The sequence below is a fragment of the Astyanax mexicanus genome, chromosome 20 (genome assembly GCF_023375975.1).
Source record: "Astyanax mexicanus isolate ESR-SI-001 chromosome 20, AstMex3_surface, whole genome shotgun sequence".
In the NCBI taxonomy this organism is placed as follows: domain Eukaryota; kingdom Metazoa; phylum Chordata; class Actinopteri; order Characiformes; family Acestrorhamphidae; genus Astyanax; species Astyanax mexicanus.
Window position 1 is genome coordinate 30,811,691 of NC_064427.1, and position 27,011 is coordinate 30,838,701.

Here is a 27,011-nt window from a genome sequence, read left to right on the forward strand (position 1 = left end):
TGTTTTTCCTTCACCAAGAAATATTTTTGCCAATTCACATTCGCTCAGGGTTTTTAGGTTTGGGTGGGTATTTCTAAGTTTTTGGGTGAAATTATTTCTAATAAGGTTATATTTTGTACAGTAATAATCAGTAATAATAATAATAATAATAATAATAATAATAATAATCAGTAATAATCTCTTTCTCACCCTCGCTCTCGTTTCTCTCCGCGTCGTTTCTCTCCGCGTCGTTGCTACGCTCTCTACTCTCTCCGCATCGTTGCTCTGCGCGTCATTGCTCCTCGCTCTCCGCTCTCCGCGTCGTTGCTCTCCGCGCCGTTGCTCCGCGCTCTCCGCGTTGTTGCCAGTATGTTGTTAACTAGCCAACGTTCATTTACAGGGATGTCTGCCGTTCATGACACATACTGTGATCTAATTCACGTTTAAATTCTTTATTAAAAAATGTGTTGCGTTCAGTTCAAAGTTCACATAAAAAATGAGTGTGTTCAATGAACGCGTTCTTTTGAACTTGTTCACGCACAACACTGCGCACACTTATGTATACCTTATGTACCCTTATGTAACAGTACAGCAGGAAATCTATATGAGATAATAAATCATAACTATAATGGATAGATTATCTATTTATCATGAGCAAGCTGTATTATAACAGTACAGAACATGACATTAAAGACTGCCAGTAAAGCAGTTATTCTCTCATAATACCCCATAATACTCTCCAGTGGAGACCCTTATCCATCTTGCAGCCCAACACAAAGAGGGTGAATAACACTAAAACCAGTAGAACCACAACTAAATCTCACTTCTAAACATATAAACACAGAGACACACCCTCTAAACACCCGCAAACAACGTAAATCCTGAGAACACTGTGGAAAACAAGAAATAACACCAGCCGTGAGAAAGGTTTAACACTGAGGGTTGTTAGGATAACACCTAGCGAGTCAAAACATATTAACACTGATTTTAACACTGTGGATTTTACTTGTGTAAGAGGTGTTTGATAAGTGTACTGACCAATCATAACTGTCTATGCGTGCCCAAGCACTCCTGCAGAGTGAGCTGTAAACATGCTGAAAGGCACCGTCTCTCTGTAATCATTAATGTCTGAAATCGAAGCGTTCCATCAGAGAAGTCGTGATTGTTGTTTTTGTCGTGATTGCTCAGCCCTGCAGTTCTAATATCAAATCTCTCTCCTCTGGATGTCTCGCTTCATATTGCAGCCTATTTCCTTAAAGCATGTGCTCGGAGTGTTTGCATGTTTGCTTCCTAGAGTCCCGGACTGCATGCGGAAGCCGCTGTTTTCTAGCTAGCTGCGAGCATCTGTTTGTTTAACTGATGAACAAGCCGGAGTAATCGCTTTAAGGAGAGTAAATCAAATATTCTCGATTAAATGAAAACCAAACATAACGGCGCCTCTTTGTTATGTGAGACGACGGGGCAGATTGGGAGAGATCTAATAAAGATTGCTCGGAAAAAGCTTATTTAAATGCACTTGATTAGATTTATTAGCCCATTTGCATGCTGACGGCCTTTGTTTGTTTATTAAGGAACAAATTGCATCAATCCGCGCAGAAAGAATGCGGAATGTCCTCCTGAAACGGCGCAAATTCACATCAGTTTCTTTTTATTAGGGGAGAAAGAGAAGAAGTAAAGAAGGCATCATTTAGTGTGTTTGCAGATGCTTTAAAAAAGGGACATTTTATACCTTTTTATACACAAGTTAACACTAAAACCAGTGGAACCACAACTAAAGCTCAATTATCTCAACAAGCATACAAACATATAAACAAACATATAAGAAAGTTTGTCCATTTAGTGCCAAGGAGCTTTAGGCAAAAATTAATTTTATATAAAGCTTAAAACAACCCAATCGGAAATGTAAATATTTCTTTAAGAAGAGTCAAGAAGTGTATTCCATGCTTTAAGCCACCACTAAAAGACACGTTTTTCTGGACAAGCTGAGAAGTCGGGAATATCAACATCAAATAGCAGCATTAAATATGGTTCCACTGTTAAAATAACTCAATATATAAATAAATTCAACACTTATTACAGTTAATACAAGTAGAGTTTGCACAAGTAGAACTCACAGTCTTAATTAAAATGTATTTACTTTATCATGCATATTTGTTTGTATTATGACCTGATTTATTTCTTTTTTTATATTTGTCTTTGTAAACTTGTTGGACATATTATACCTTTTTAATGGCTATTCTTGCCAGTTTCAGTCCCTTAAAGAATAAGACCTTTGAGGGCTCTGCCACCTTTATACAAATAATCTCTATCATTTGTGACAGAGAGTAAGTACAGATCCCTCACTCAGACGAAGTCTGCTGACTAATCCTGCTTTGTAATGTCTGAGGTTCCTTAACCAACATGGGCAAAATTACATTTCTTTAACTGATTTAGTGGGTGGGGCTCAGATGGGGCTCAGATGGGGACAGGTGACAGGGTGGTGCCAGGGTGGTTCTATGCAGATTTCCTTAGTTTGCATCCATATAGCTTATAGAAGCATGTAATTGCAGACAACAAAGTCTTTCAGCTTGCAATAAAATGTTTCCATCATGAAACCCAACACAAAGTAGGTGAATAACATTAAAACTAGTGGAAACACAACTAAATCTTACTTATAATCATATAAACAAACATATAAGGATGTGTCTCAATACATTTACCCATTTAATGCCAAGTTTCTTATATATATATATATATATATATATATATATATATATATATATATATATATATATATATATATATATATATATATATATAGCTCAAAACAACCCAATCAGAAATGAGCATTTCTTGAGTCAAGAAGTGTATGCATGCTTTAAGCCACCTTTAAAAGACATGTTTTCCTGGACAAGCTGAGAAACATTGATGTGATCCGTCAAAATGATCATATGTTACATAAATATGACTCAGGTCAGATCTGGCGAGCATTATCCTGCCCACTTCATCACCATAGTTACACGAGTCTGGAGCCTGGAAGTTGTACATCCAGCATCCTGACATCACTAATAACGCTCTGTTACTGAACACAATCGAATATTCACAGCAGCGCTCTACTCCCAGGAAACCAAACCCCTGTTCACCACAGGAAGCATGTTGTGGTTATCCACTATGCTACACCAACCCCATAATCCCCAGCTACAAAACTAATGTGTTATCCATTAGACCGCTGGGCTAATGGATGCACTGTAAACTGCTGTAGGCTATAGCGTGTTAGTGGACGACCACATGGGGACGTCCATAAAACATATTACATGCCTGTGTGAACAAACATGCATGCACAAACATGCATGCACACTGTGAATGCGATCGCATGAGCATGTCTGGGTCTTTGTATACGTGTGTAGCTTTAAGACGTGAGAGGAATTGGGAAGCACTTGTTCTAGAAGCACTGAAACTGTTCGTTCCAGATGAACAGGTCGCAAAGGTGTGTTTTTGTGTGTTGATGTGCCAGGAATCGGTTGGTTTGACACACAAACAAATAAACTTACAATAAACAAACAAGAGCAATAATTAATTTATGGAGAAAATAAAGAAAGGATGATCTATTAGGTGATTTACAGCAATGAGATTACCTCTAGCTTAGCCTAGCCTAGCCTAGCCTAGCCTAACATAACTTAGAACAGTACCGAGACCAAATACAAACATATAGGTGATGTTAAAGGTCTCCTTCCACTAAAATCCCCTTTTTCTTTTTCTTTATGAAATATAAATACAAGTCTCTCTGAGTTGTATATGCATGCTGCACATGAAACTGATCTTCCACCCACATTGTCTGCAGTAGCAAAAAGAAAAGAAAATCTCTGAAAAAAACGAGTCGATCAGGAAAAGGCTCTGCTGCTGCTCAGCCAGCAAAACCCTGGTGTGGATTTTCACTTCCTGGACCTGAACTTCCCACCTCTGTGTGTAAGTGACTATAGGTTTGCATAGGATCTCCGGTGGATTTTGCGTTTTACAGAGATTCTAAGACTAGTTCAGTGGCTGACCTGCACTGAACTGCAGGACATTATTGCACATGTTGTAAAGTAGCATATGACCTTGCAAAGACTTATTAGTTATTAGTGTAAAAATTTACACAATTTATTTTAAAATGTTTCTAACTGTTGTCCGTCTTGCTGGTGTTGCAGTGCTGTTAGCCAATCAGAGGCGATAGGTTTGCATGTATGAATATTCATGAGCAAGAGCTGAAATCTTATCGTTGCACCCTCTTACCTCTCCACCGGACTAAAGCAGCGTTATACCGGATCACTGGAGCAGGGTTTTTTTTTTTTTTTTTTTAGCAAAAATCAGCTCACATGCGATTCATTCACACTAGAGACCACAGTTAGACATTTTAAAATAAATAAAAAAAACGGAATGGAATGACAATTTTGCACAGGGTGTACAACAGGGCCCTAAATCTACCATTGCATTTAAGCTAATTTTTTTGCTTTATCGTTTGATTGCTTCTTATTTATGATCCATGTGTCATGAGTGAAATTGACATTTGACAGAAAAAAAAAAAAACAATTAAACCTGCAAATGCTGGATATGATTGATTTTGAAATGCATTCATCATTTTAGTGGTACAAAATTATTTAAACACAAACAAAAACAACAAATACACCCTAACGCTTGCTGCAATTTACTCACCGCCGCGCCATACTGTTTTTCATGTTTGTTAAGCCATTTGTAAAAAGACAATGAAGGCTAATTGAGGTGGCTTGAGGTTTCCGTGGCTGTTTCATTGTGTGATTACAAGCTTAGCGTGACGTTCTGTTTGTTTTGGCAGAATCCCTGTAAGTAGTCATTAAGCAAGTCTTTAGCTGCAAACTAATCAGCTTTAGTGTACCTAAAGATGACCGCAAAGGGCTGGTGCCATTTGTATTCCGTGCCGGGAGATATACAATGTTGTTATAACGATTTAATGCAATTTCTGGGATGGAGAGGAGAAGAGAGGAGGCCATATTTTTACTGGATTTAGGACATTGGTTTAGTTCATGATTGCTGTCTGTTCTAAAGTTCACTTTAGCTAGTTTGGTTTTGCCCTGGAGCGTTGAAGACCTAAGAGCCAATTGCCACCAGTTAGCATCATGCTAACTTGCGCACCTACATTATCACACACTCCCCTTAAAACATGGAGTTGTTCAAGAGCTGACATCCTTTCATATTTGTGTTTATGGATTCAAAACAGAAACCAGGTTCCTTTCTATCTGACTATTTTCCAACCCTCTGTTGTGTTTGGCTGTCTTGGCTGGATGGGTGGAGCTAAACTGCTGAATTGGCGAATAGACAGAATACATATACAGTACATGACTTGGTTTAGCTGACAGCATCAATATAATAAAACATTCAATTAATTCAAAATATTGGTGTTTGTTTCGTGGTAAAACTTGATGGTTACCTCTGGTTAACATGGTGTTGTTGATACTAGAGAGCAGCACATCACCACTAGACTCTTCTATTTATAAAGAAAGGATGATCTATTAGCCGGTTTACAGCACTGAGATGACCCCTGGCCGTCTATCCTAGCCTTGCCTAGCCTAGCCTAACCTAGCCTTGCCTTGCTTAGCCTAACATAACATAACAGTACCAAGACCAAATACAAACATATACAGTCCTGTAAAAAAATTGAGAGACCACTAAAAATAATGAGTTTCTTTTTTGAGTCGATTTTACCAAATTATAAACCTCTGGAATATATTTAAGAGGAAGATGGATGATCACAAGCCATCAAACCAAGCTTAAAGCTATCCAAAAGCAGTGTGTAAGACTGGTGGAGGAGAACATGATGCCAAGATGCATGAAAACTGTGATTAAGAACCAGGGTTACTCCACTCAATATTGATTTCTGAACTTTATAAATTTGAACTGTTTTGTTGTTTCTACCATTTCTCAATTTCTGCAAATAAATGCTTAAAATTACAATATTTTTATGTTTAATCAGTCAGTGGTGCACCTGTACTTCCAGCCTCCTAGATAGAAATACGGCAGATATTTACCTGAACACACCTCACTTCCAGAACCTCAATGCCTATCGGTGTAAATACAGTACACTATTTTAACAGCGCGAGAGCAAGGCGTGGAATTAGACTGTTGAAAGGGTTTAAGATCGCAACAAGCATCACAACACACCTTTTACTAAGTTTTCTAAGTTCTCTAATGCAAAAAAAATTACATTTCCAGTCAGCACAGTTATTTGTCTTCCCAATTGTACAGTATTTAGTGGATTTGCTGGGTTAAATAGGTTAAGTTCTCTCATTGGCTACCATGAAGGGATGAAAGAGATGCTGTCACTGAGATGAAGAGGCACAAATAAACAGCAAGAGAGAGCTAGAGAGAGAGAGAGAAAGAGAAAGAGAAGGGAGGGGGTGTTTACGAACGGCATGTTAAATTGAACAGCCAGTTCCACACTCAGCCTGGCTTCATGAGGGAGACGCACTAAATAAACAGCAGCTTTAAGCGCATCATCAGCAGACACAAAGGCGCTGTGTAGCGCGGGGCGTGTGCTAATTCGTTAGCTCCATTTCTCCATTTGCCTCAGATGCCTCCTTTTTTTTGTTTTTTTTTTGCCTCAGTTCGCCTTTACACAGCCCATTTCATTACACAGCCTAATTCAGCCGTATTACCACACCAGTAGGCTGTGTTGGGTTTATCTGATTTCTATACGATGCTATACGATAAATAGTCCTCAGATAATGTGATGTTCTCAGATAATGGTCCATATTTTGACCAATTATGACCAATTTATGCAGAAATCCAAGAAATGGTTCACATACAGTTGCAAGAAAAAGTATGTGAACCCTTTGGGATTTCTTGGATTTCTGCATAAATTAAAGATAAATGTGTTCTGATCTTCATCTGCGTCACAAAAATAGACAAACACAGTCTGCTTAATAAACTAATACCACACCAAAAATATATTTATATATGTTTGCATGGTTTTATTAAACACAAAATGTTAACATTCACAGTGAGGGTGGAAAAAGTATGTAAACCTTTGGATTTAATAACTGGTTGACCCTCCTTTGGCAGCGAAAACCTCAACCAAACCAAATATTTCCTGTCAGGATGAATTTTGGATCATTCCTCTTCACTAAACTGTTTCATTTCAGCTATAATATTCTTGGGATATCTGGTGTGAATCATGTGCTATCTTGAGGTCATGATGCCACAGCATCTCAACTGGGTTGAGGTCAGGACTCCAGAACTCAAGAGGGCGTATTTTCTTCTGTTGAAGTCATTCGGTTGTTGATTTACTTCTATGTTTTGGGTCGTTGTCCTGTTGCATCATCCATACTCTGTTGAGCTTTAGTTGGTGAACAGATGGTGTTAAGTTTTCCTGAAAAATGTCTTGGAAAACTTGGTAAATTAATTTTTCCATGGATGAATGCAATCCGTCCAGACCCGGAGGCAGCAAAGCAGCCCCATACCATGATGCTCCCTCCACCATGTTTCACAGTTGGGATGAGGTTTTGATGATGGTGTGTTGCTGTGCCTTTTTTTTCTCCACACATAGAATTGTGTGTTTCTTCCAAATAACTCAATTTTGGTTTCATCTGTCCACAGAATATTTTGCTAGTAGTGCTGTGGAACATCCAGGTGCTCTTTTGCAAACTTCAAATGTGCAGCAATGTTTTTGTTTCCCTCAATGGTGTCCTTCCATGACCTCAATTCTTGTTTAATGTTTCTCTTATTGTAGATTTATCAACAAAATGTTTCAGATGCACACGCATGTGCCAGAGATTTCTGTAAATCTTCAGCTGACAGTCTAGGATTCTTCCTCACCTCATTGATCATTCTGTGCTGTGCTCTTGCAGTCATCTTTACATGACCACGCCTAGGGAGACCACGCCTAGGGAGAGTAGCAGCAGAGCTGAACTTTCTCCATTTGTAGACCTGTAGTCTGTCTTACCGTGGACACTTGAACATGAGTATCAAGGCTTTTAGAGATACTTTTGTAACCCTTTCCAGCTTCATGCAAGTCAACAATTCTTGAACGTAGGTCTTCTGAGAGCTCTTTTGTGCTTAGAAGCATGATTCACATCAAGCAATGCTTCTTAAGGACAGCAAACTCAAAACTGGTGTGTGTGTTTTTAGTTTTTATAGGTCAAGGCAGCTTTAACCAACACATCCAATCTCATCACATCCTGTCTCTTAGAAAAGTTATTAGTCTAGGGGTTCTCATACTTTTTCCCCCACATCACGGTGAATGTTAACATGTTGTGTTCAATAAAACCAAGCAAACATATATATTGTTTGTGTGGTATTAGTTTAAGCAGACTGTGTTTGTCTATTGTTGTGACTTAGATAAAGATCAGAACACATTTAATGACCAATTTATGCAGAAATCCAAGTAATTCCAAAGGGTTCACATACTTTTTTCTTGCAACTCTATACAATATACATAGGAATACTTTCTGTAAGACCTTATTAACATGATGTTGCCCTGTCAAGTGCCTGTATTGTATAACTCCATGACAGTCTGGTAAGGCTACCCACTAAGTTTAATTCCTTTCATTTATTATTTTTTTTTTTTTTTGAAAATGCATTTATGGATGTAACTGTGTGTGTGTGTGTCTCTGTGTTCACAAGAAGAGCCTGCTGTGTGCCGTGCCTGTTTGTTTGTATGTGTGTGTGTGTGTGTGTGTGATGCATGCCTGTTATTGTCTCATTTAGCATCCAGCCCAGGCTGCAGGCCCCCACAGGAGCGGGAAGGTAATGAGCCTGAAGCGCCGGCTCATCCTGATTTTATTTCATGTTATTTCATTTGATTTTATGCTATTTATTTTCCACCACACTCTGTTGCCTTAGCCGGAGAGAGAGAAAGAAAGAGAGAGAGAGAGAGAGAGAGAGAGAGAGAGAGAGAGAAGGAGAGAGAGAAGGACGAAGAGGTAGAGAGACAGAGAGCTTGCAGCTACACTAAATTGTCAAATTACCATTGTGAAACAGCACAAACAGGATATTAGCAATCAGACCCTATTGCTTCAGCTCCCCCTCTGAGGCTTTGAAAGGCATAGAAAAATAACTTTTCCCCGTGTTTTTTTCCCCTGTACCCACAGTGCTTCTTGTTAATGTCGGTTTGCTCAAACATTTAAGGGCCAAGGGAAAGGAGAAATGAGGAAAAAGGATGGGGATGGAATATTACAGAGGCAGAAGAAAAAATATTCCGATACATGGCTGTGTTTCTGAATATCAGGACGTCATATTAGATCACATTTAATCCCTATGTTGTCGCTGTCCAATGAAAAACATGCTTCTCCAAAACAGAGAGATAAAAAACAGCTCAAAAAGAGTTTATTTCAGGTAGTTTTAGAGAATATCCATTGGTTCATTCATCAACAAATGTTAACACAGTGTAAGGGACAGATGGTGTGTTAAAATTACGTAGTAAACTTAATAAAAAAAAAAAAAGTTTTTCATTGAAGAATGATGATATATGAAATATGTACCATATGGACTGTAGCTGTGTTTTGGGGGAAAAACCCAAGCACACCAAAATTCCTCACAACAAACTATCCTTTCTGCTTATTGGTAAGATTTGTTTCTGGGGTAGGAGCAAAAAAGTAAATAGAGGAAGAAGTTCCTGTTTTCCGGACACTAATATATGGCACATATATTAGTGCAGGGATAGGCAATTAAGTTTGGCTGAGGGACATAAAGTTATCCAAAAGCAGTGTGTAAGACTGGTGGAGGAGAACATGATGCCAAGCTGCATGAAAACTGTGATTAAAAACCAGGGTTATTCCACAAAATATTTGTTTCTGAACTCTGAACTTTATGAATACAAACTTGTTTTCTTTGCATTATTTGAGGTCTGAAAGCTCTGCATATGTTTTTTTGTTATTTCAGCCATTTCTCATTTTCTGCAAATAAATGCTCTAAATGACAATATTTCTATTTGGAATTTGGGAGAAATGTTGTCTGTAGTTTATAGACTAAAACAACAAGGTTAATTTTACTCAAATATATACCTATAAATAGCTAAATCAGGGAGAAACTGATTTAGAAACTGAAGTGGTCTCTTAATTTTTTCTAGGCATGTATATAGTCCCTTAGTTTCAGTGTCCCTTGTCGGTTCTTGTATGTTTCTTATCGTCAGTCAGGTTGCGTATTTTTTTTTTTCAGTCACTATGTACTTTTTGACTCATTGTTTTTTTTTTTAGTTTATTGTTTGTTTGTTTTGTTTTATTGTACTTTTCTTAGAAGTTCTCGAAATTGCTTTCAACTCTGCGTCTCCATTGCTCCCACCTGACACATGCCAAGATGATTCCCTTTCATGTCAACTCTAATCCTAATGCATGGCTAACAATTACACAACCCTGACTCTCTTGTAATTACTCATAATATACAGGGGTTGGACAATGAAACTGAAACACCTGTACACATTTTAGTGTGGGAGGATTCATGGCTAAAGTGGAGCAGCCTGGTGGCCAAACCTTATTAATTGCACATTGCACCAGTAAGAGCAGAGTGTGAAGGTTCAATCAGCAGGGTAAGAGCACAGTTTTGCTCAAAATATTGCAATGCACACAACATTATGGGAGACATACCAGAGTTCAAAGTCTTGCTGGCGCATCTGTGACCAAGACAGCAAATTTTTGTGATGTATCAAGAGCCACGATATCCAGAGTAATGTCAGAATTAACCACTAAGAAGGACCAACCACATCCAACAGGATTAACTGTGGACGCTGTAAGAGGAAGCTGTCTGAAAGGGATGTTCGGGTGCTAACCCGGATTGTATCTAAAAAACATAAAACCACGGCCGATCAAATCACGACAGAATTCATTCAATGTGCACCTCAACTCTCCTGTTTCCACCAGAACTGTCCGTCACCACAATAAATTATTGTGGTCTAAAACCAGGTGTTTCAGTTCATTGTCCAACCCCTTTAAGTTTCAATAGCAACACAAATCCTAATGTGTACTGAAGTGTGTACTGCCTGACTGAACACTTTGAAAGTCAGTGGTTGGTGCTTCACCTAGCAGCAGGACGGTGCCCCCAGACCTACTGCTAAAGCAGCTCTGTGCTTTTAAAGGCCAAAAAAGTGAGCTGATTCCAGCTAGCTAAGTCTGGTGCGTGACTTCAGCCCCACTGAGCATATGTTCCACTTACTGAGGATATGTTTTAAGCCCCCAAAACAAGCAGGAAATGAAATGGATGCATTCAGCCCTGTCAAAGCATCACCAGGGAGCAAACACAGCATCTGCTGATATCTTCAGGCATAAGATATCATTGTTATGCTCATTTCTTCATTATTGTTGACTATTGTTCATTATTTACTTACTTATTGGAATTAGAGCGTAGGGGGCACTGTCTGTAAAAAGGATTAAAATGACTAAATGCTTCATTTAATACATGCAAATAAAAATCAGGTATAACCACTAATTGAACCATTCATGTTTAATGCTTCTTCATGTATTTCAACAGTTGTAGTCTAATCCCTAGATCTATCATTTTATATGTATAGTATTGCATGTGAAGCACTTTGTAGCTTTGCTTGGAAAAGTGCTATATAAATAAATACTTACTTACTTACTTACTTACTAGTAGCTTTTTTTTATGTTGATCTATTTAGCTAGCATGATGTATTTCCAAACACATACACATAAAACATAAAAAACACTGACACACTGTCACTGTCCAATCCACTATGGATAAATATTGATAATTAAGATGTTATTGAACATGTTAATCATTTTCAGTCATTTCTAATAAAATGTGAGAACATTGAAAGATATAGAATAAATACAGACAAAAAACATATACAGCAGTAAAAGTAAGGAGGGGGGGACAAACAAGATTACAGTTAGTAAGCAAAGCAATACTCCTAAACCACTAGAGTTTCCACAATAACAATAGGTAATCCAATGGTTTACAGCTCAACGTTTCCCGGTGGCACACACAAGCTTGTGAAATTAGCAGGGGTGTGACGAGATCTCGTGGCACGAGATCTCGCGAGATTAAAACGTGACAGTATTTCTCGTCAAGCTTTAACCTGTCTCGCAGCAACAACCCAAAAAAAACAGCAGGAGTGCGACTACATTCTCTTTGTGGCTTTTATTTGGCGCCCCCTTTAGTGCAGCGCCCCTATGTGTCGCATAGGCTGCATACCCCCTTTTTAAGTTGTATGTCTGGCTGCATTTTGGCTCCAGTGGAAACAATAAACGGTAACAGAGTGACCAACAAGACACAAAACATATATAAATACTGTAAGTAAATCCTACACGTGACTGTTTCATAGGCAGCTGTACTAATCCCTTAGCTCTGTACTGTATTAAAAAACATGTTCTGTCTCTGTTTGCACTTCAAGCATAGTCTTAATATGACTGGTTATGGTTATGCATAGTTAAATTACAAGAGATTTAGGAGAAAAAAACACAAACCATAGTCTTAATATGACTGGATGTGGTTTGCACTTATTGTTTGCACTATATAAGACCTAGAAAAGTTTTATTTTTATTTTTTATTCTTATTACTATTTCTATTTCTTATAAAATCAATGTGTGAGAGAAACCAGTCTGTTAAGTTTGCGTTTTATGATTTTGTCAAATAAAACTCTAGTTTTCAAGCCATTTTTCATTTTTGACGTTTTCTTTAAAATTTTATGTTTAAATCTTGTCTTATCTCGTTCTCGTGAACCCAGTATCGTGGCTCGTCTCGCTTGTGATACTAGGGTCTCGTCACGTCCCTAGAAATTAGTATATGTACCCAAATGCTTAATAGGTCTGTAAGACAAATCATATTTTCACATTTTTTATATGTTATCGCAATATGACACTTGAGGGAGCTCTTCACACTGCTACAGCTATGCTCATGTGACATAACAAGGCTAGAGGCAGAGTGAGGCACAGTAAAACAGGCACCACATTTTTCTACTTCTAAGGACTTTTTGGGGACAAATAAGTGCAGTTAAGCTGCTGTAAAACCTTTGAGAAGTTTCAACTGGTTTTATATTTCCCCTAATTTATCTCACTTTATTAATATCAATATCGCAATTTCCAACATGGGCTCCTCTTTATTTATTAATACTTACCCTAATAGCATTTTAGCATTATCCTGCATTACCTTGACCCCTGCAGCACTACTAAAGTAAACTAGTGTAACTACGTATATATTCCGTCTTTCTGAGGATTAGCATTAGCCAGCACTGTTTTTTTCATGATGCATATCTACAGTATCTGTAATATTTTGAAGAACACTGCTGTAGAGCAGTGGGCTTCATTGTGTGAGGGGGGCAGGAGCTAAATTTAGCAGTCCTCTTGTTTGCTAAGTGAAGCAGCAGTGCTTACATTGAGTCAGCGAGCAGTGAAGCGTCTCTGATAGCTGCAGGAGAATCAACGTCAGAGATGCCACAAAGCAAGCAGAGTGGACACAATACCCCGAGTCGCTGGGGAGTGTGTGCGGATATGTGCATGTCTGAGCGTCATGCACACAAAACAACAGGACACAACCTTTCACGTGGGCGTAGACAAACACACACACATAGATATGCACATATTCTTTTTGTCAGAAAAAAAAAAATAAATTGCATGTGTCCAAATACTGTAACAACCAGTGGTCTTTTTACATTTTGTCGCCTTACAAAGTGCTATTAGTGGCAAACGAAAAAAAAAAAAAAACACAAAATAAAACACACCATCCCCACTGTGAAACATGGTGGTGGCAGCATCCTGCTACAGGCATGCTTTTCTTCAACAGGGACAGGAAAGTTGGTCAGAGTTGATGGGAAGATGGATTTTCCAGAAGAAAACCTGTTGAATGCTGGAAAAGACTTGAGACTGGGAAGGAGGTTCACCTTCCAGCAAGACGATGACCCTAAACATACAGCCAGAGCTACAGAGCTAAAAAAAATCCATGTGTTAAAATGGCTCATTCAAAGTCTTAACCTAAATACCATTGAGCTTCTGTGGCAAGACCTGAAAATTGATGTTCATAGATGCTCTCCATATATTCTGGCTGATCTTAAACCATTTCGCAATGAAGAATGGGCCTCTTAATATCAGTTTATAGATGCGCAAAGCTGGAGTGAATGGTGCCTCTAGTATTTTTATTTGACTATTAAAAAAAAAAACATATCAAATGTCAATAAAATATATTTTATTTTTGACCAAGTTACTTGTCCTGGCCACTATTAGTGAGGGGAATGTTAAATGGTTCTAATATTATAAGTAAGTTATACACTTCCATCCTACGTGTCACAGGACAGCAATTAGTATTGAGTCCCATAACTTTGGCCATGTCCCATTGGAAGCAATTCTAGCCAGAAGTCTCTGGTCACAATCATTACAATCACTATCAATGTTGCCATTCACTGTGAGTGTTAATGCCTTATATCAGGGGTCGGCCAGATGTGGCCCGCAAGCATGAAACATCTGGCCCGTGATGTTGTTTGAACTATTCCTCCCGTTTCTTTGTCGCACTCGGCTTTTCGACTTTAGCTTCCACCTGGTCTTGATTTTCCGACTGTTCTCGGACTCCTTATCTCCTTATGAGGGCGTTTTTTTTTCCCGGCCGTGTCCTAATTCGCTAGCCGGGGCAGCGATAGTGTATTGGACCGCGACCCTGACGACACGGGTTCGATCCCGCGTGAGGAGCGGTGTGTTTATTATTAATTTTCCCATAACACTTCATCCCATAACACTTAATTTTCCAAAACAGATTTTTTTTTGTGGCCCACCATGTAATGGCTTGGAAAATATCTGGCACCCAGCCAAACTTAATTGCTGACCCTTGCCTTATATGATCCTTCAATCCAAAATAGCTGCAGAAATGTAGACACTGACACTGACAGTTTCAAGCAATGACTCTGGTCTTCCAGTCAACGGCAGGTCTGGGTCTTGGCGGTTCTTAGCTTGTTGCTCTTGACCATCCGAACCAACTCCTTCTCAACTGAGAGTGACAGTCTGTGTTTTCATTTCAGACCTTGAGCATCTGTGGGGCATCCTCTATCTATCTTCTTTAGTGCTTCTGTGTTCTTTGTCCCATAAAAAGATAAAGATTTGATGATCTTGGAAGCTTCAGAAATTTTACAAATGACTTCAATAGACATTTAGCTTATCTTCACTGAGTACATCCGATGTGCTGGCATGCAAAATCCAGCTCCTATCTGCCATTTCTCTGCACCCTAGTTTTGTGGCGATAGATAGATAGATAGATAGATAGATAGATAGATAGATAGATAGATAGATAGATAGATAGACAGATAGACAGATAGACAGACAGACAGACAGACTTATTCTACTTGCCTTTATTAGTGTAATCAACATATAATATGAAAATGGCTCATCTCACATATTTGCAATCACCCCCTGCAAAAACTAAGCTAAAACAACATTGCAGTGTTATGTTTCAATGTTATGTAAAATCATTGTTTTATATGTTGGTCCTTCAAAAGTAATAAAACATTTCTATGAAAAATGAATGAATTATCCTAATTGAACCACTACCTGTTAGAGGGAAGAAACACCATTGCACTAAATATTTGATAGAATAATTAGCAATGGAGTTAGCAAAACAATTATTTACACTGCTTGTAAGGATTTTTGGGGGGTTTCAGACATCTTTAGGATAATTAAACATGCACCAGGTCAAATTAACTCAGGAACACCATTGCTGTTCCTGACAAATGAACATAACAGGAGGGTTAAGGGAGTGCTAGATAATAAGTTACATAAAAGTTACATTTCTATAGTGCTTCTGTGCCGTCTTATAAAAAAAGATATACAGTCGATTATCTTGGAATATTCAGAAACTTTAGAAATGCATTCCTGTGCATCCCAGTTTTGAGACAGTACGTACACTCTAAAAGATAGAGGTACGATACGAGTACTTTTTTGTACTCAAAGGTACACTCCTGAAAATTGTACCTCAAAGGTACAATATTGTTCATTACAGGCTCAGATTTGTTCCCTCTGAAGTACAAAGTAATTTCTAACAGCAAAAAGTACAAATTTGTACCATTTAACCTGCAGCCAAAGGGTACATTCAGTATTCTGCATCACTGTACTAATAAACAATATATGTTTAAATTTCACAGTTTTTTATTTGAAAGCCAGACAATTTTAGATCACCAAGCTTTTGAGCTATTTTCAGTTGATGATAATGTTTATAATCTTTATATTCTTTAATGGCAAAAAAACATGGGTACAAAAAAGGACTTTCACTAAAGGTACTTTTTTGTACCTCTATAAGGTACAGCCCCAGCGACAAGCTTTGTACACTTTCAAGTACAAATCTGTACTTACTTTTCTTAGTGTGTAGAATACATTAAGCTAAGAGTGACAGTTTGAGTTTTATTTCAGAATTGAGCACCTGTGGGGCACCCTCAAGCAGAATGTGTAGAAGCAGAAGGTATCTAACATCCATCACCTCCGTGAACTCTCCTGCCTGGCATTCCTGCACTCCCCAGTTTTGTGCTGATAGATAGAATACATTCAGCCAGGCCAAAGTTTTCCCCAAAACTACAAAGTTTCCTGTTGCTGCAAAGTTGATGAATCATTCGCGGACACCGGAGCACTGCAGATGCATCCCTAAGCATCCCGTCCGTATAGAACGATGCCGAGCTGCTTCCCATAGCCCTGGTTTGTAGTGTGCGGAGCTGTTATTTGTGCTGCTGGAAGTTGTCACCTGTGGTACTGCAGGTTCCAGCCCCTTGATCTGAGTCTAACACCACATCAATAATGCAGCGGTGCTGAATAATTCACTGTAACCTCAGCTACAGGTGAGAGAGGAAAAGTGTCAGGATGATCTACAGGGAACTTTGTCACCTCTCTCGCTGCAGGGTACAAGTGGACCCCCTTGACTTCCTCCTCCTTCGTTCGCCACCTTTTTCTTCCTTCTTACCTTCCTTACCCTTCCTCCTCTTGCCTCACTTCTCGTCTCTTACTTTCCCTATACTCTGCGTTGTTAACAATGAGTTATGGAAAGGGTTTTGCCATAGGCAGAGCACTTTTGCTGTACGTAAAGATCTTTGTACAACGGCTATTGACACAAATGGCTTTAGGTCCGAGTCCCTAGTGAGTAGTGAGGCAGTCTACTGCAGGTTCCAGCAACAGCATCAGTTCCTGGGTTGGAAACTGAATTATTTATTAAACTGACCCCTTCTTTTGGAGTTCCTTGTGGTTCGTTGGGATGCATCCAACTGTAGAGCCCCAGTTCTATAAGCATTTGTGAAGGATTGGGTTGTTAGTCCAGTCATATTCCAATACAATCATGTAACGACAGACTGGATGGAGAGTCGCTAGCCGAGTAAAAGGCAAAGACTGGTTTATTAACAGACAAAAAAACAAAAGTAATTACAAGAATAGCCAGGAAAACAAAACTCTCACCACATAAAGAAATTGTAGTAGTATAAACAGTCTAGAATCGTAACCAAAAGCCAAAAGACAGTCCAACAATGCATCAAATGGGGCAAGGCGAGAGACAAAAAACGATATACAGAAAAATAAGGTTGTTACAAGAGGACAATAGTAAAGTACAGGATATGAACACTCAGTACGCAACGGAAAGTCGACAAAACCTTGCAACATTTCTTTACAAACTGCAGTCTTTTATACAGGATGTAGATGATAGCGAACCAGAACCTCCTCAGAACACACACTGAAAAAAATGGTGCGTAACATTTACTTAAAAAAAGTTTCACAGCTTTCTCGATTTGCTTTTTTAAAGTAAATTTAATTTCAGATCAATTTAAGTAACTTCAACTCGGTTTCAAGATTTAAATGTTACACAGAGTAAATACGGGAACTGAACTTCAGTCAATCTGTCACACCTTAGTCTGTGTCTGTCCAGTGTCTTTCCTTTTTTTTTTTTTTGCAGATATATATCAAAAATATTTATTAAACAAACAGGACAAATAAAGCCAAAACTGAAAACAAACACGGGTAACGCAAAAACACAAAAAACAAGACTAGGATATATTATTAAACTTAAACAAAGACTAAGAACCAAAAACCAACCTGACAAATACACAGCAAGGTAGCACACAAAAGACTCCACACTGAACACTGAAACAGAGAGGCTTATATGCACAAGGAGGGAACAGGAAACTAGAAACACCTGAGGATCAATCAAGAGGGGGCGGGCTTACAAATAACTGATGACAGTGAAAAAAAAAAAAAAAAAAAAAAAAAAACCTTGCACACACACCAAAGGATAACGAAACTTTACTTTTATATTATTTTTTTTTTACTTTTTTTAAATTAAATTTAGAGTATTCAGTATATTTTCTTTTTGGAAGGCCCTGCCTCTGCTTTCCTTTTTTTTTTTTGGAAAAAAAGCCTTTATTGGACAGTTATAATATCACAAAAAATTGCACAACATCAAAAACATTTCATATCATATTACAATAATTATTAATATTGCCTCCGCCTTGATCTGCTTTCTCTCACTCACTGAACAAATCCCGTCCGGGAGGGGGGAAAAACACTGCCCGCCCACACTAAAAACTGATTGGCTGTCTCACAGACTCTTTGCAGAGAACAGGCCAATCAGAACCCTCTCTGTTTTCTCTCTCTCCTTCCCACACGCGATTAGAGAAAAAAAGTCTGTCGCCTGTGTGCGCGTTTGTGTGCAGTGCGCTCTTGGGGCACTCGTTCTGAATTCAGGGAGATTATATGTGACTCACGGGACTCCCGCAGCTTCAGGGAGACTTGGTTTGTCTGTAATAACAAGCACAATTGTTGCCGAATGCAATCAAATCCTTACTGCACTGCTTCTAAAAACCCTTTACTGCACAGTAGAGACATTTACACTTCCAAAAACTGAATAAACTCCCTTTTAATGCCCTTGATTCCAGAAGAAACAATGGGAATGAGAATGAGAAGGTGTCCCATCACTTTTGTCCATATGATGTGTAGCCTAAGGTGAGAATGAGATCAGAGTGGTGAGAATGAGATCACAATGAGGATAAGGTGTGAATAAGATCCGCGAGTGTGAAGAACCTTTTAAAAGTAATTTAATATGAAGCTTCTATAATAGTTAAAGGTTTCTCCTGGAGCTGAGCTCCTAAACCAGGGATAATTTAGGTACCATTGCACTTATCTTCTCACCTCCATCTCATTTTCCTCACTTTCCCATCTCACTCATCTTTTTTGCTTCTCTGCAGTGCTCTTCTTCCTTTTTTCCACAGTTCTACAACAAATTCACAGATTTTCTTATCTTTATGTGCACTGGTCAAAGCAAATGTCTTCAAACTGCTGAAAGATAAACACCTCAAGCAGTTTCTGGCCTTTTTTTGAAGATTAAAGCTGTACAGAGCTAGGATAGTAACATTAGCTGAGCTGGAAAAACCCAACTTTCTTCCTTTCTTGCCTTTCTTCGCGCAAATTTCAGTTCATGTGACTGCGAGTAGTAGCACTACTGAGGTAAATTTATGACTAAATTAGCTTGCTAAAGGAAATGCATTATTAGAAAGGCACTACTAAGGTAAATGAATAGTTGGTATGTCTGCTGGGATATTAAAAGGGTTCAGTAAATGTAGTAATTGTAGTTTTTACTTTGAAACGGCAGACAAAATACATTCAGTCTACCTTTTAAAGGTAGAAAACGATAGTAATACTTCCTATATTTACATAGTTTCTCTTCACTTTGCTCCTGGTAAACAAGTTATAAAGTAAAGTAAAAAGCAGCAAAGAGAATTCTCCCTTGGTATCAGCTGGGATTCTTCACGCACTGTGGTTTACGAAATTGATGGATCTGTTGGTATGCCTCCAATACGTCAGTCCACATGGTGAGGAGAGTTTCTCTGCACCACACTCGCTCTCTCCATGTGTTTAGATTCTGATGCCATAGACGCTGTGTTGAGAGGACTAACAGACAAGTAGCGTAAGGAGAGCAGTTCCAAAAAAATGTTCAGATGGTCTTTTATAGAGCATCCTTTTTTTTTTCTTTTAAGACTTTAAGTGTCAATGAAATACATTTGCATTGCATATGGACCTCTGTCCTCTGTCCTCTTACATCTCGAGCCATTAGCTCTAGCAAACCGCAGCCATGGCTAAAAAATAACTCACTGAGGGAACTACGTTCCAAACTCCGAGCTGCCGAAAGAAAATGGCATAAAAACCAAAAACAAGCAGACCTAAAAAACTACCAACTGCTCCTGGCTTCCTTCTCAGCCAGCATCACGACTGCTAAAGCTGAATTTTATCACAATAAATTCAGCTCCCTCACAGACTCCCAGAAACTATTTGCTACTTTTAAATCGCTACTGAACCCTCTTCCTCCTCCTCCGGCTACATGCCTTACTGCTGAAACACTTGCATCATTCTTTACTGGAAAAGTGGCAGCTATCAGCAACCAGTTTACTGATGTAACATGTAGCAGTCCTACTACATGCTCTGCAGCCCGGTGTCCCTCCACCGAAGGCGTTGCGCTCTCCTCGTTCACTTCTCTCACTGAGAACGAGATACTGGCTCTCCTAACACGTAGCCGTCCTACTACGTGTCCGCTTGACCCAATTCCCTCAAACTTACTACAAACCATCGCACCTGCAATCATTCCGGCTATCACTCACACCATCAATGCCTCTTTAACTTCTGGTGTTTTCCCAACTGCTTTCAAACAAGCACATGTGACACCACTGCTTAAAAAGCCTTCTCTCAACCCCGCCCAGGTTGATAACTACAGACCGGTCTCACTACTACCCTTTCTCTCTAAAACACTCGAGAGAGCAGTTTTAAATCAGGTCTCTGGCTTCCTCTCCCAGAATGACCTCCTGGACCAGAACCAATCTGGATTCAAAAAAGGACACTCTCTGTTGTCTGTGACTGAAGCTTTGAAAACTGCTAGAGCTGCAGGCCAGTCCTCAGTGCTCATTCTGCTGGACCGCTCGGCCGCCTTCGACACGGTCAACCACGACTTCCTCCTAACTATACTTTCAAACATGGGGATCTCAGACAATGTGCTGTCATGGTTTAGATCATACCTCACTGGGCGCTCGTTCAAGGTGTCGTGGCAAGGACAGCTGTCCACAGCCCACTCCCTATCCACTGGGGTTCCCCAGGGTTCGGTACTGGGTCCCCTTCTCTTCTCAATATACACTGCCTCTCTTGGTCAGGTTATCCACTCACATGGCTTTTCCTACCATTGCTTTGCTGATGACACCCAGCTATACCTGTCATTCTCACCTGAAGATAACTCAATCTCTGCACGGATATCACAGTGTCTCTCTGACATATCCTCATGGATGAAGGAGCATCACCTTCAATTAAATCTCTCAAAGACTGAACTTCTGGTCATACCAGCAAAACCATCTTTTCAACACAACCTCTATAAGCATCGACTCTCTCTCTCTCTCACCGACAAAGGTTGCTAGGAACCTGGGTGTTATGGTTGATGACCAGCTCTCCTTCACGCACCATGTGGCCTCGGTTGCTCGATCCTGCCGCTTCGCGCTTTATAACACCAGGAAAATTAGACAGTTTCTGACGCAACAGGCCACCCAACTCCTGGTACAAGCAGTCGTCATCTCACGCCTCGACTACTGCAATGCCCTGCTAACTGGCCTCCCGGCCTGCATAGTAAAACCACTCCAAATGATCCAGAATGCAGCAGCACGTCTGGTCTTCAACCAACCAAAACGGGCACATGTCACCCCGCTGCTCATTGAGCTCCACTGGCTACCAGTTGATGCTCGCATCAAATTCTAAACTCTTACAATCGCCTACAAGGTGATGACAGAACAGGCTCCTTCCTACCTGCACTCGCTCCTGAAGGCTTACGCTACCTCCCGGCCGCTGCGCTCCTTCTATGAACATCGCCTCACTTTGCCAAACATTCACACAAAGCAATCCAGACTGTTCTCATACAGAGTTCCCCAATGGTGGAACAAACTACCTTCCACTACCAGATCAGGAGAATCTCTCGCTATCTTTAAGAGACTCCTGAAGACAGAGCTCTTCAAAGAGCACTTACTCTCCTAGCACCTCTAACACGCTAACTACTTCTAACCCCATTTCCTTCTTCCCCTCCTTCACTTCTCTATCCCTTTATTTCCCTTCGACCTCCTTTAAGCCCTATCTAAAAATGGGTGATCTAAATTCCTATTACTTTTGTACTTCATTATTGTAAGTCGCTTTGGACAAAAGCGTCTGCCAAATGAAATGTAATGTAATGTAATGTAATATTGCATTGTGTTGGTTAAAGCAAGTATTAGAGAATTAGAGAATAGTCACTGCAAAGCATTAGATGTGACGTATGATGATGTTTACTGTGTTTAATTAAACACGGACAAATATGTGCATCCCTTCGATCACAGACTCAAGTGCATCTCAAAAAAATTGAATATCATTGAAAAGTTACTTTATTCCAGTAATAATATATGTGTTTATTTCTTTTATTGTTGATGTTTATGGCTTACAGCCAATGAAAACCCAAAAGCAAAAAGCAGTGTCTCAGAATATTAGAATATTATATAAGACAGATTGGTACTTTTGGCAGCGTGGGCAGTGTGCCAAATCCTGCTGGAAAATGAAATCCACATCTCCATTAAAGTTGTCAGCAGACGGAAGCATTAAGTGCTGTAAGATTTTGTGGGAAAACAAAACCCGCACTGACTTTACACTTGATAATAAAACACAGTGGATCAACACCTGCCGATGACATGTTTCTCCAAACCATCACTGATCATCAGTAAATTTTACATTTCATTTTTTAAATCAAGGGATCAGAGTCTGGAGGAAGAGTGGAGAAACACACTTGAGGTCTAGTGTGAAGTTTCTAAAGCCTTGTTTTCCCGCAAAATCTTACAGCACTTCATGCCTCCTTCAACTTTCATGGAGATGCGGATTTCATTTTCCAGCAGGACTTGGCACATTTTGATTTTTGGGTTTTCATCATGAACAAAAATTCTACATATTTACCACATTATTCATTGATATCGTAGCATAGGTGCCAGTTCTTTTTTCTTCAACCGTTTAAAAACTTCCCGAAAATGAAAAAGGCTAAACTGTTACAGAAGAAACACTGAATCACGCCGGCGACGGCGTCCACGAAAACATGTCAGAAGAGTGACAGAATTATGAGTGGTGTTTGTTCAGTCGTATCTCCCTGTGAGAGCGCTGGAGGCATGCGTTGCATTGCTAATTGGGAAGCTGTTCCAGAATGCTGTTATGTCTGATCAATAGCCATTCAGGAGGTAATAGCACAACAGAGGATTGCTGTTCATTTTAGCCCTCAGCTGGCACGCGGACTCCACAAATGCAATCTGGCACGGCATCGCCAGACCCGGCTCACAACAATAGGACTGCTCAGCAAAGACAGATTCCTTTGATGATACTGAAGCATCGAAGGATACTGAAGATTCCAGAGCAGAAGCTGTAGATGTAGACTGTAGAAATGAAGCCGAAAGTGGCCATGTTGTAGAATTTGCAACCAGAGTGCAGTAGAGACCAGAGGTTGAGCTAAAGATTTTGGTAGATCTGCCCGTAGTTCAGACCGTAGTTCATACCGTAGCCTAGCCTATAGCTAGCCTTTTTTTTGTCCAGTAAATGTAATGTTTCAACTGCCTTTTTTCAAACTGCTGCTATTGCAACATTACCGAGTAGCATCACAGCACGCTCTGAGGAAAGCGCAGCGACTCAGTTCCGATACATCAGCTCACAGACGCCTTGTGCTGATCAACATCACCCATTCAAGGCTAACATCAGACTTACCAACAACAATGAAACTAAGAAAAAAATTGTACAGAGTGTGTGTACTCCACATAATCACAAATAATATGATTGACTAGCCTCTTGCCTGACAGCTGAGCAGCTGACTTCAACTCTCAGCCGAGGCTGTCGGTCACTTCGTTCCTTAGTGTAATCCTGCCCTTTTTTTACGACATGGCTAAATATCTTTTTTTAAAACTTGGGAAAATTTCTGGGGGTAATAAAAAAATGTGCCAATATTACCATTTGGAAACCTGAGGCCAAATCCCATTTCTCATATCTACTCCTACTCCTTATTTTAAGTGTAAAATCCTCCCCCTAAGAAATGAGACAACCCTTCCAGTACCTAATTAGTTGTCAAACTATATAAGTATTGGGGTACTAGTGGTGCTCTGTAGGCATCATACCCTTAATCCCTTGTTTAATTTGGCCCATTCCACCTTAAATAATGCAGCAGCCTCAGGTGTAACTGCAGCACCATTTAAGGTGGAACAGAAAATTCAGCTAGCTAGCTATTGAGATTAAGAGTACTACTACCCTGCTAAAGAATCAAGCTCAAGACCAACTGGTCATCCAGAAAAAACATACCTTTTGCCAGTTGGCTCCTGACCAGAATAGGGAATATGCATGACCAGCTGGTCTTGAACTCTCAGTACTCTCAATCTCAATTTTAGTGTTTTTGTTCATGCTTGTTATGAAGGAGATGGCTGTAATATAAAATAAAACTACATGAAACTCGAATAATGGAATGGTGATGTATTTCTCTTGAAACCAAGACAATACTATATATAAAAACTATATGTGTATGGGTTTTTTTGGTCGCTTGTACAGCCATCTTGCCAAGGTTCTTTCTTTGCCCAAATGGGAGGGGTCAAGGTGTGAAATGGGATTTGGGCCTAACTGTTGGTTGAATTGTTAGGACACTGGATATGAAAAATGGAAAGTTTACAGAAGAAACATTTTATGGAATTGTTTTTATTTTTGTCATTGAAACAAATGGGGATGGGCGGAGCTATAACTCATACATCAACCAGCCAGCAGAGGCAGGATTCTATACCTGTGGTGACTTCACTTTTATTTTTATTTTTATTTTTTGTTTTTACTTTTGAGAGACCTGGTGCTGCCCATGCTTAAATACAGTCATTGTTCTGTCATTGCATTCCGCTTGTAGAAGAACTTGCTCGGCTAATGCTCGGCTAATTCTTAGCAACGAGCTAATGCGAGAGCTTTCTCCAGACCCATTTAAATGCAATCAGAGAAATAGTTATCTCTGGACAGAAAAGTTCGCAGTGTAAAGCAAATGCTCCCTGGCTGGCGGCGCTATTTGGCTTTTGTTAAAGACCCTTGCGAGGCTGGTAGGAGGAGCCAGTGTTGTAGAACAGGTGAATTAGCATGCTAGGTGCATGGCTGGTGCCTGTGCCATTTTGAATTCCTCTTGGTCTAATCAATTCTTTTCTCCTCCTTTTCTTTATCTCTCTCTCTCTTTCTATTTCCCTTCACTTTTCCTCTGACTCTCTATTTCTCCGCTTTCTTTCTCTTTCTCTCCCTTTCTTTCCATTCCTGTCTCCCTAACCCGTTCCTCCCTTCCTTCCTCCCTCCCTCCCTCCACCCCTCCCCCCCTTCCTTGCACGCCACGATTCCAGCGGCGGCTACGAAAAACAAAGCGAAAGGTGAGTGGGCTCCTCCATCTTCCCTGCTCCTTGATTAATGGGGGGACACTATTCCCAATAAACTGTTTTGAGATAGCTCCCTTATCTTTCCTACAAGCCTGCCAGACACCACCACTCCCTCTCTCCTCTCTCGCAGTCAGAGACCAGGGAGTGGACTGGAATTCACTTCCAAGAGTTGTGCATGGCCTTCTGTGCCGTTTATCATCCTTTTCCTCCTTCTGCTCCCTTCTTTTTTTTATCTCTCCGCCATCCTCCCCTCTCCTTTTCAATTGCTTCTTCTTGCCACTCCACCTCTTCTTCCTATTTTCTTCGCTTTATTGCGCTAATAAAGCAAAATAACCCTCTGCATTTCACTTAAGGAAAGATGCATAAGGCACATTTACAAACTCGAGCTTTATTACTGAGCTATATATGTGTAATTAAGGGTGGATGGAAAAGTGGAAAAGTGACCAGGGCATGGCGCAAATTGGCTCGTTCATTGGTCGCTCCTCCACTTCCAAGGGCACATTGTACAGTTGCTGTTGTTGGATGTGTCCAGTATCCCATTTCTGGCCTGATTTCACAAAGTAAGCAAGTTAGCATCACTACTGGCTACGTCCAACATCACTACTGCATCACTAGCATGCCGGCTACAGGTGTCATCCAGCATCACTACCTACCACAGCATTAGTACAATAGCTATCAACCTCATCCCACATCACTGCCAACCTCATCCCACATTGCTACTGTGGCATTAGCATGCTGGCTACCAGCTTTCCACATTGCTAGCACTGTAGACCCAAGAACTAGCCAACCAGATTATGCCCACCAACCAAATGATTTTGTGGCCTTCAACTACGGTTATCTTACCTTGGTGAGAAAACTGAGACCCAGTCCTGTGCCAAACCTTGAATAAGCAGCCGTGGACAAGCAGCCTTTGTTACTTTTGAAATCAGAAGTATTTTGTTCTACTGGATTTTGGATCAAAGCATTGATTTGATTGAAGGATTTGATTGCATTGTCCTCCCAACTCATCCCAAATGATCTTCAACTTTCTTTCCAAAAGTACTAAAAAAAAGCATCATCATTCTATAAAATACAGTTCTACAGCTCAATGCACAGTGCCGCTGGGAGGGTTCATACCCCTCTAGCCCATATGCTAGGTGCCAATGAATCTGTCAGTTTATCTCCTTCAGAGAGTCCTATTCTATTGGCAACACTTATCTACAGTGACTAGACAATCTGTGTATATGCATTTGCATATTTTTGTCAGCAGACATTTGTGCAACCTAAAATGCTAAAATATATTTTATGATTATGAAAGAGGCATCCAAAAACAAACGCACTGGGATGCTTTAGGGCATGGCTTGATAATGAGCACACCTGTATAAGTTGTGAGGTGTTATCTTGAGTGAGGCAGAAGAGTGGTCAGCATGCTCATGACAAAGCAACGTGAATTATTGGAATTGGGTTGGACAGTCCATTTCCAAAGCTGGTGTGTATCGAGAATACATCATGCAAGGCATTGCCACTCACAGTGGACAGCACATTGGATGGTAATGGTTGTGGCCAGCAGTGTCTGCAATCAAACAATTGATTCTGGATGAAATTGCATCCATATTCAATGCAAGAGGCCCTACATATATCCTGCAGGTTGCTACAGTGTTCTTTAGCTTGGCAAAAGTCACGGTGCATGAAACTAGTTTCCATA

General features: G+C 39.9%; 1 protein-coding gene across 5 annotated transcripts in view; it reads left to right on the forward strand.

Annotated features, from left to right (window-relative positions):
• Positions 1 to 27,011, forward strand: part of cadm2a (cell adhesion molecule 2a) — a 592,466-nt gene that overhangs the window by 396,461 nt on the left and 168,994 nt on the right. For 4 of the 5 annotated variants that reach the window (XM_007252477.3, XM_007252480.3, XM_007252478.3 and 1 more), the window contains exon 2: positions 25,295 to 25,321. The exons of the other annotated variant lie outside the window; for it this stretch is intronic. In XM_007252477.3, the coding sequence (XP_007252539.2) occupies positions 25,295 to 25,321 (27 nt within the window). The remainder of the gene's footprint in view (positions 1 to 25,294; positions 25,322 to 27,011) is intronic. 5 annotated transcript variants of the gene reach the window in all.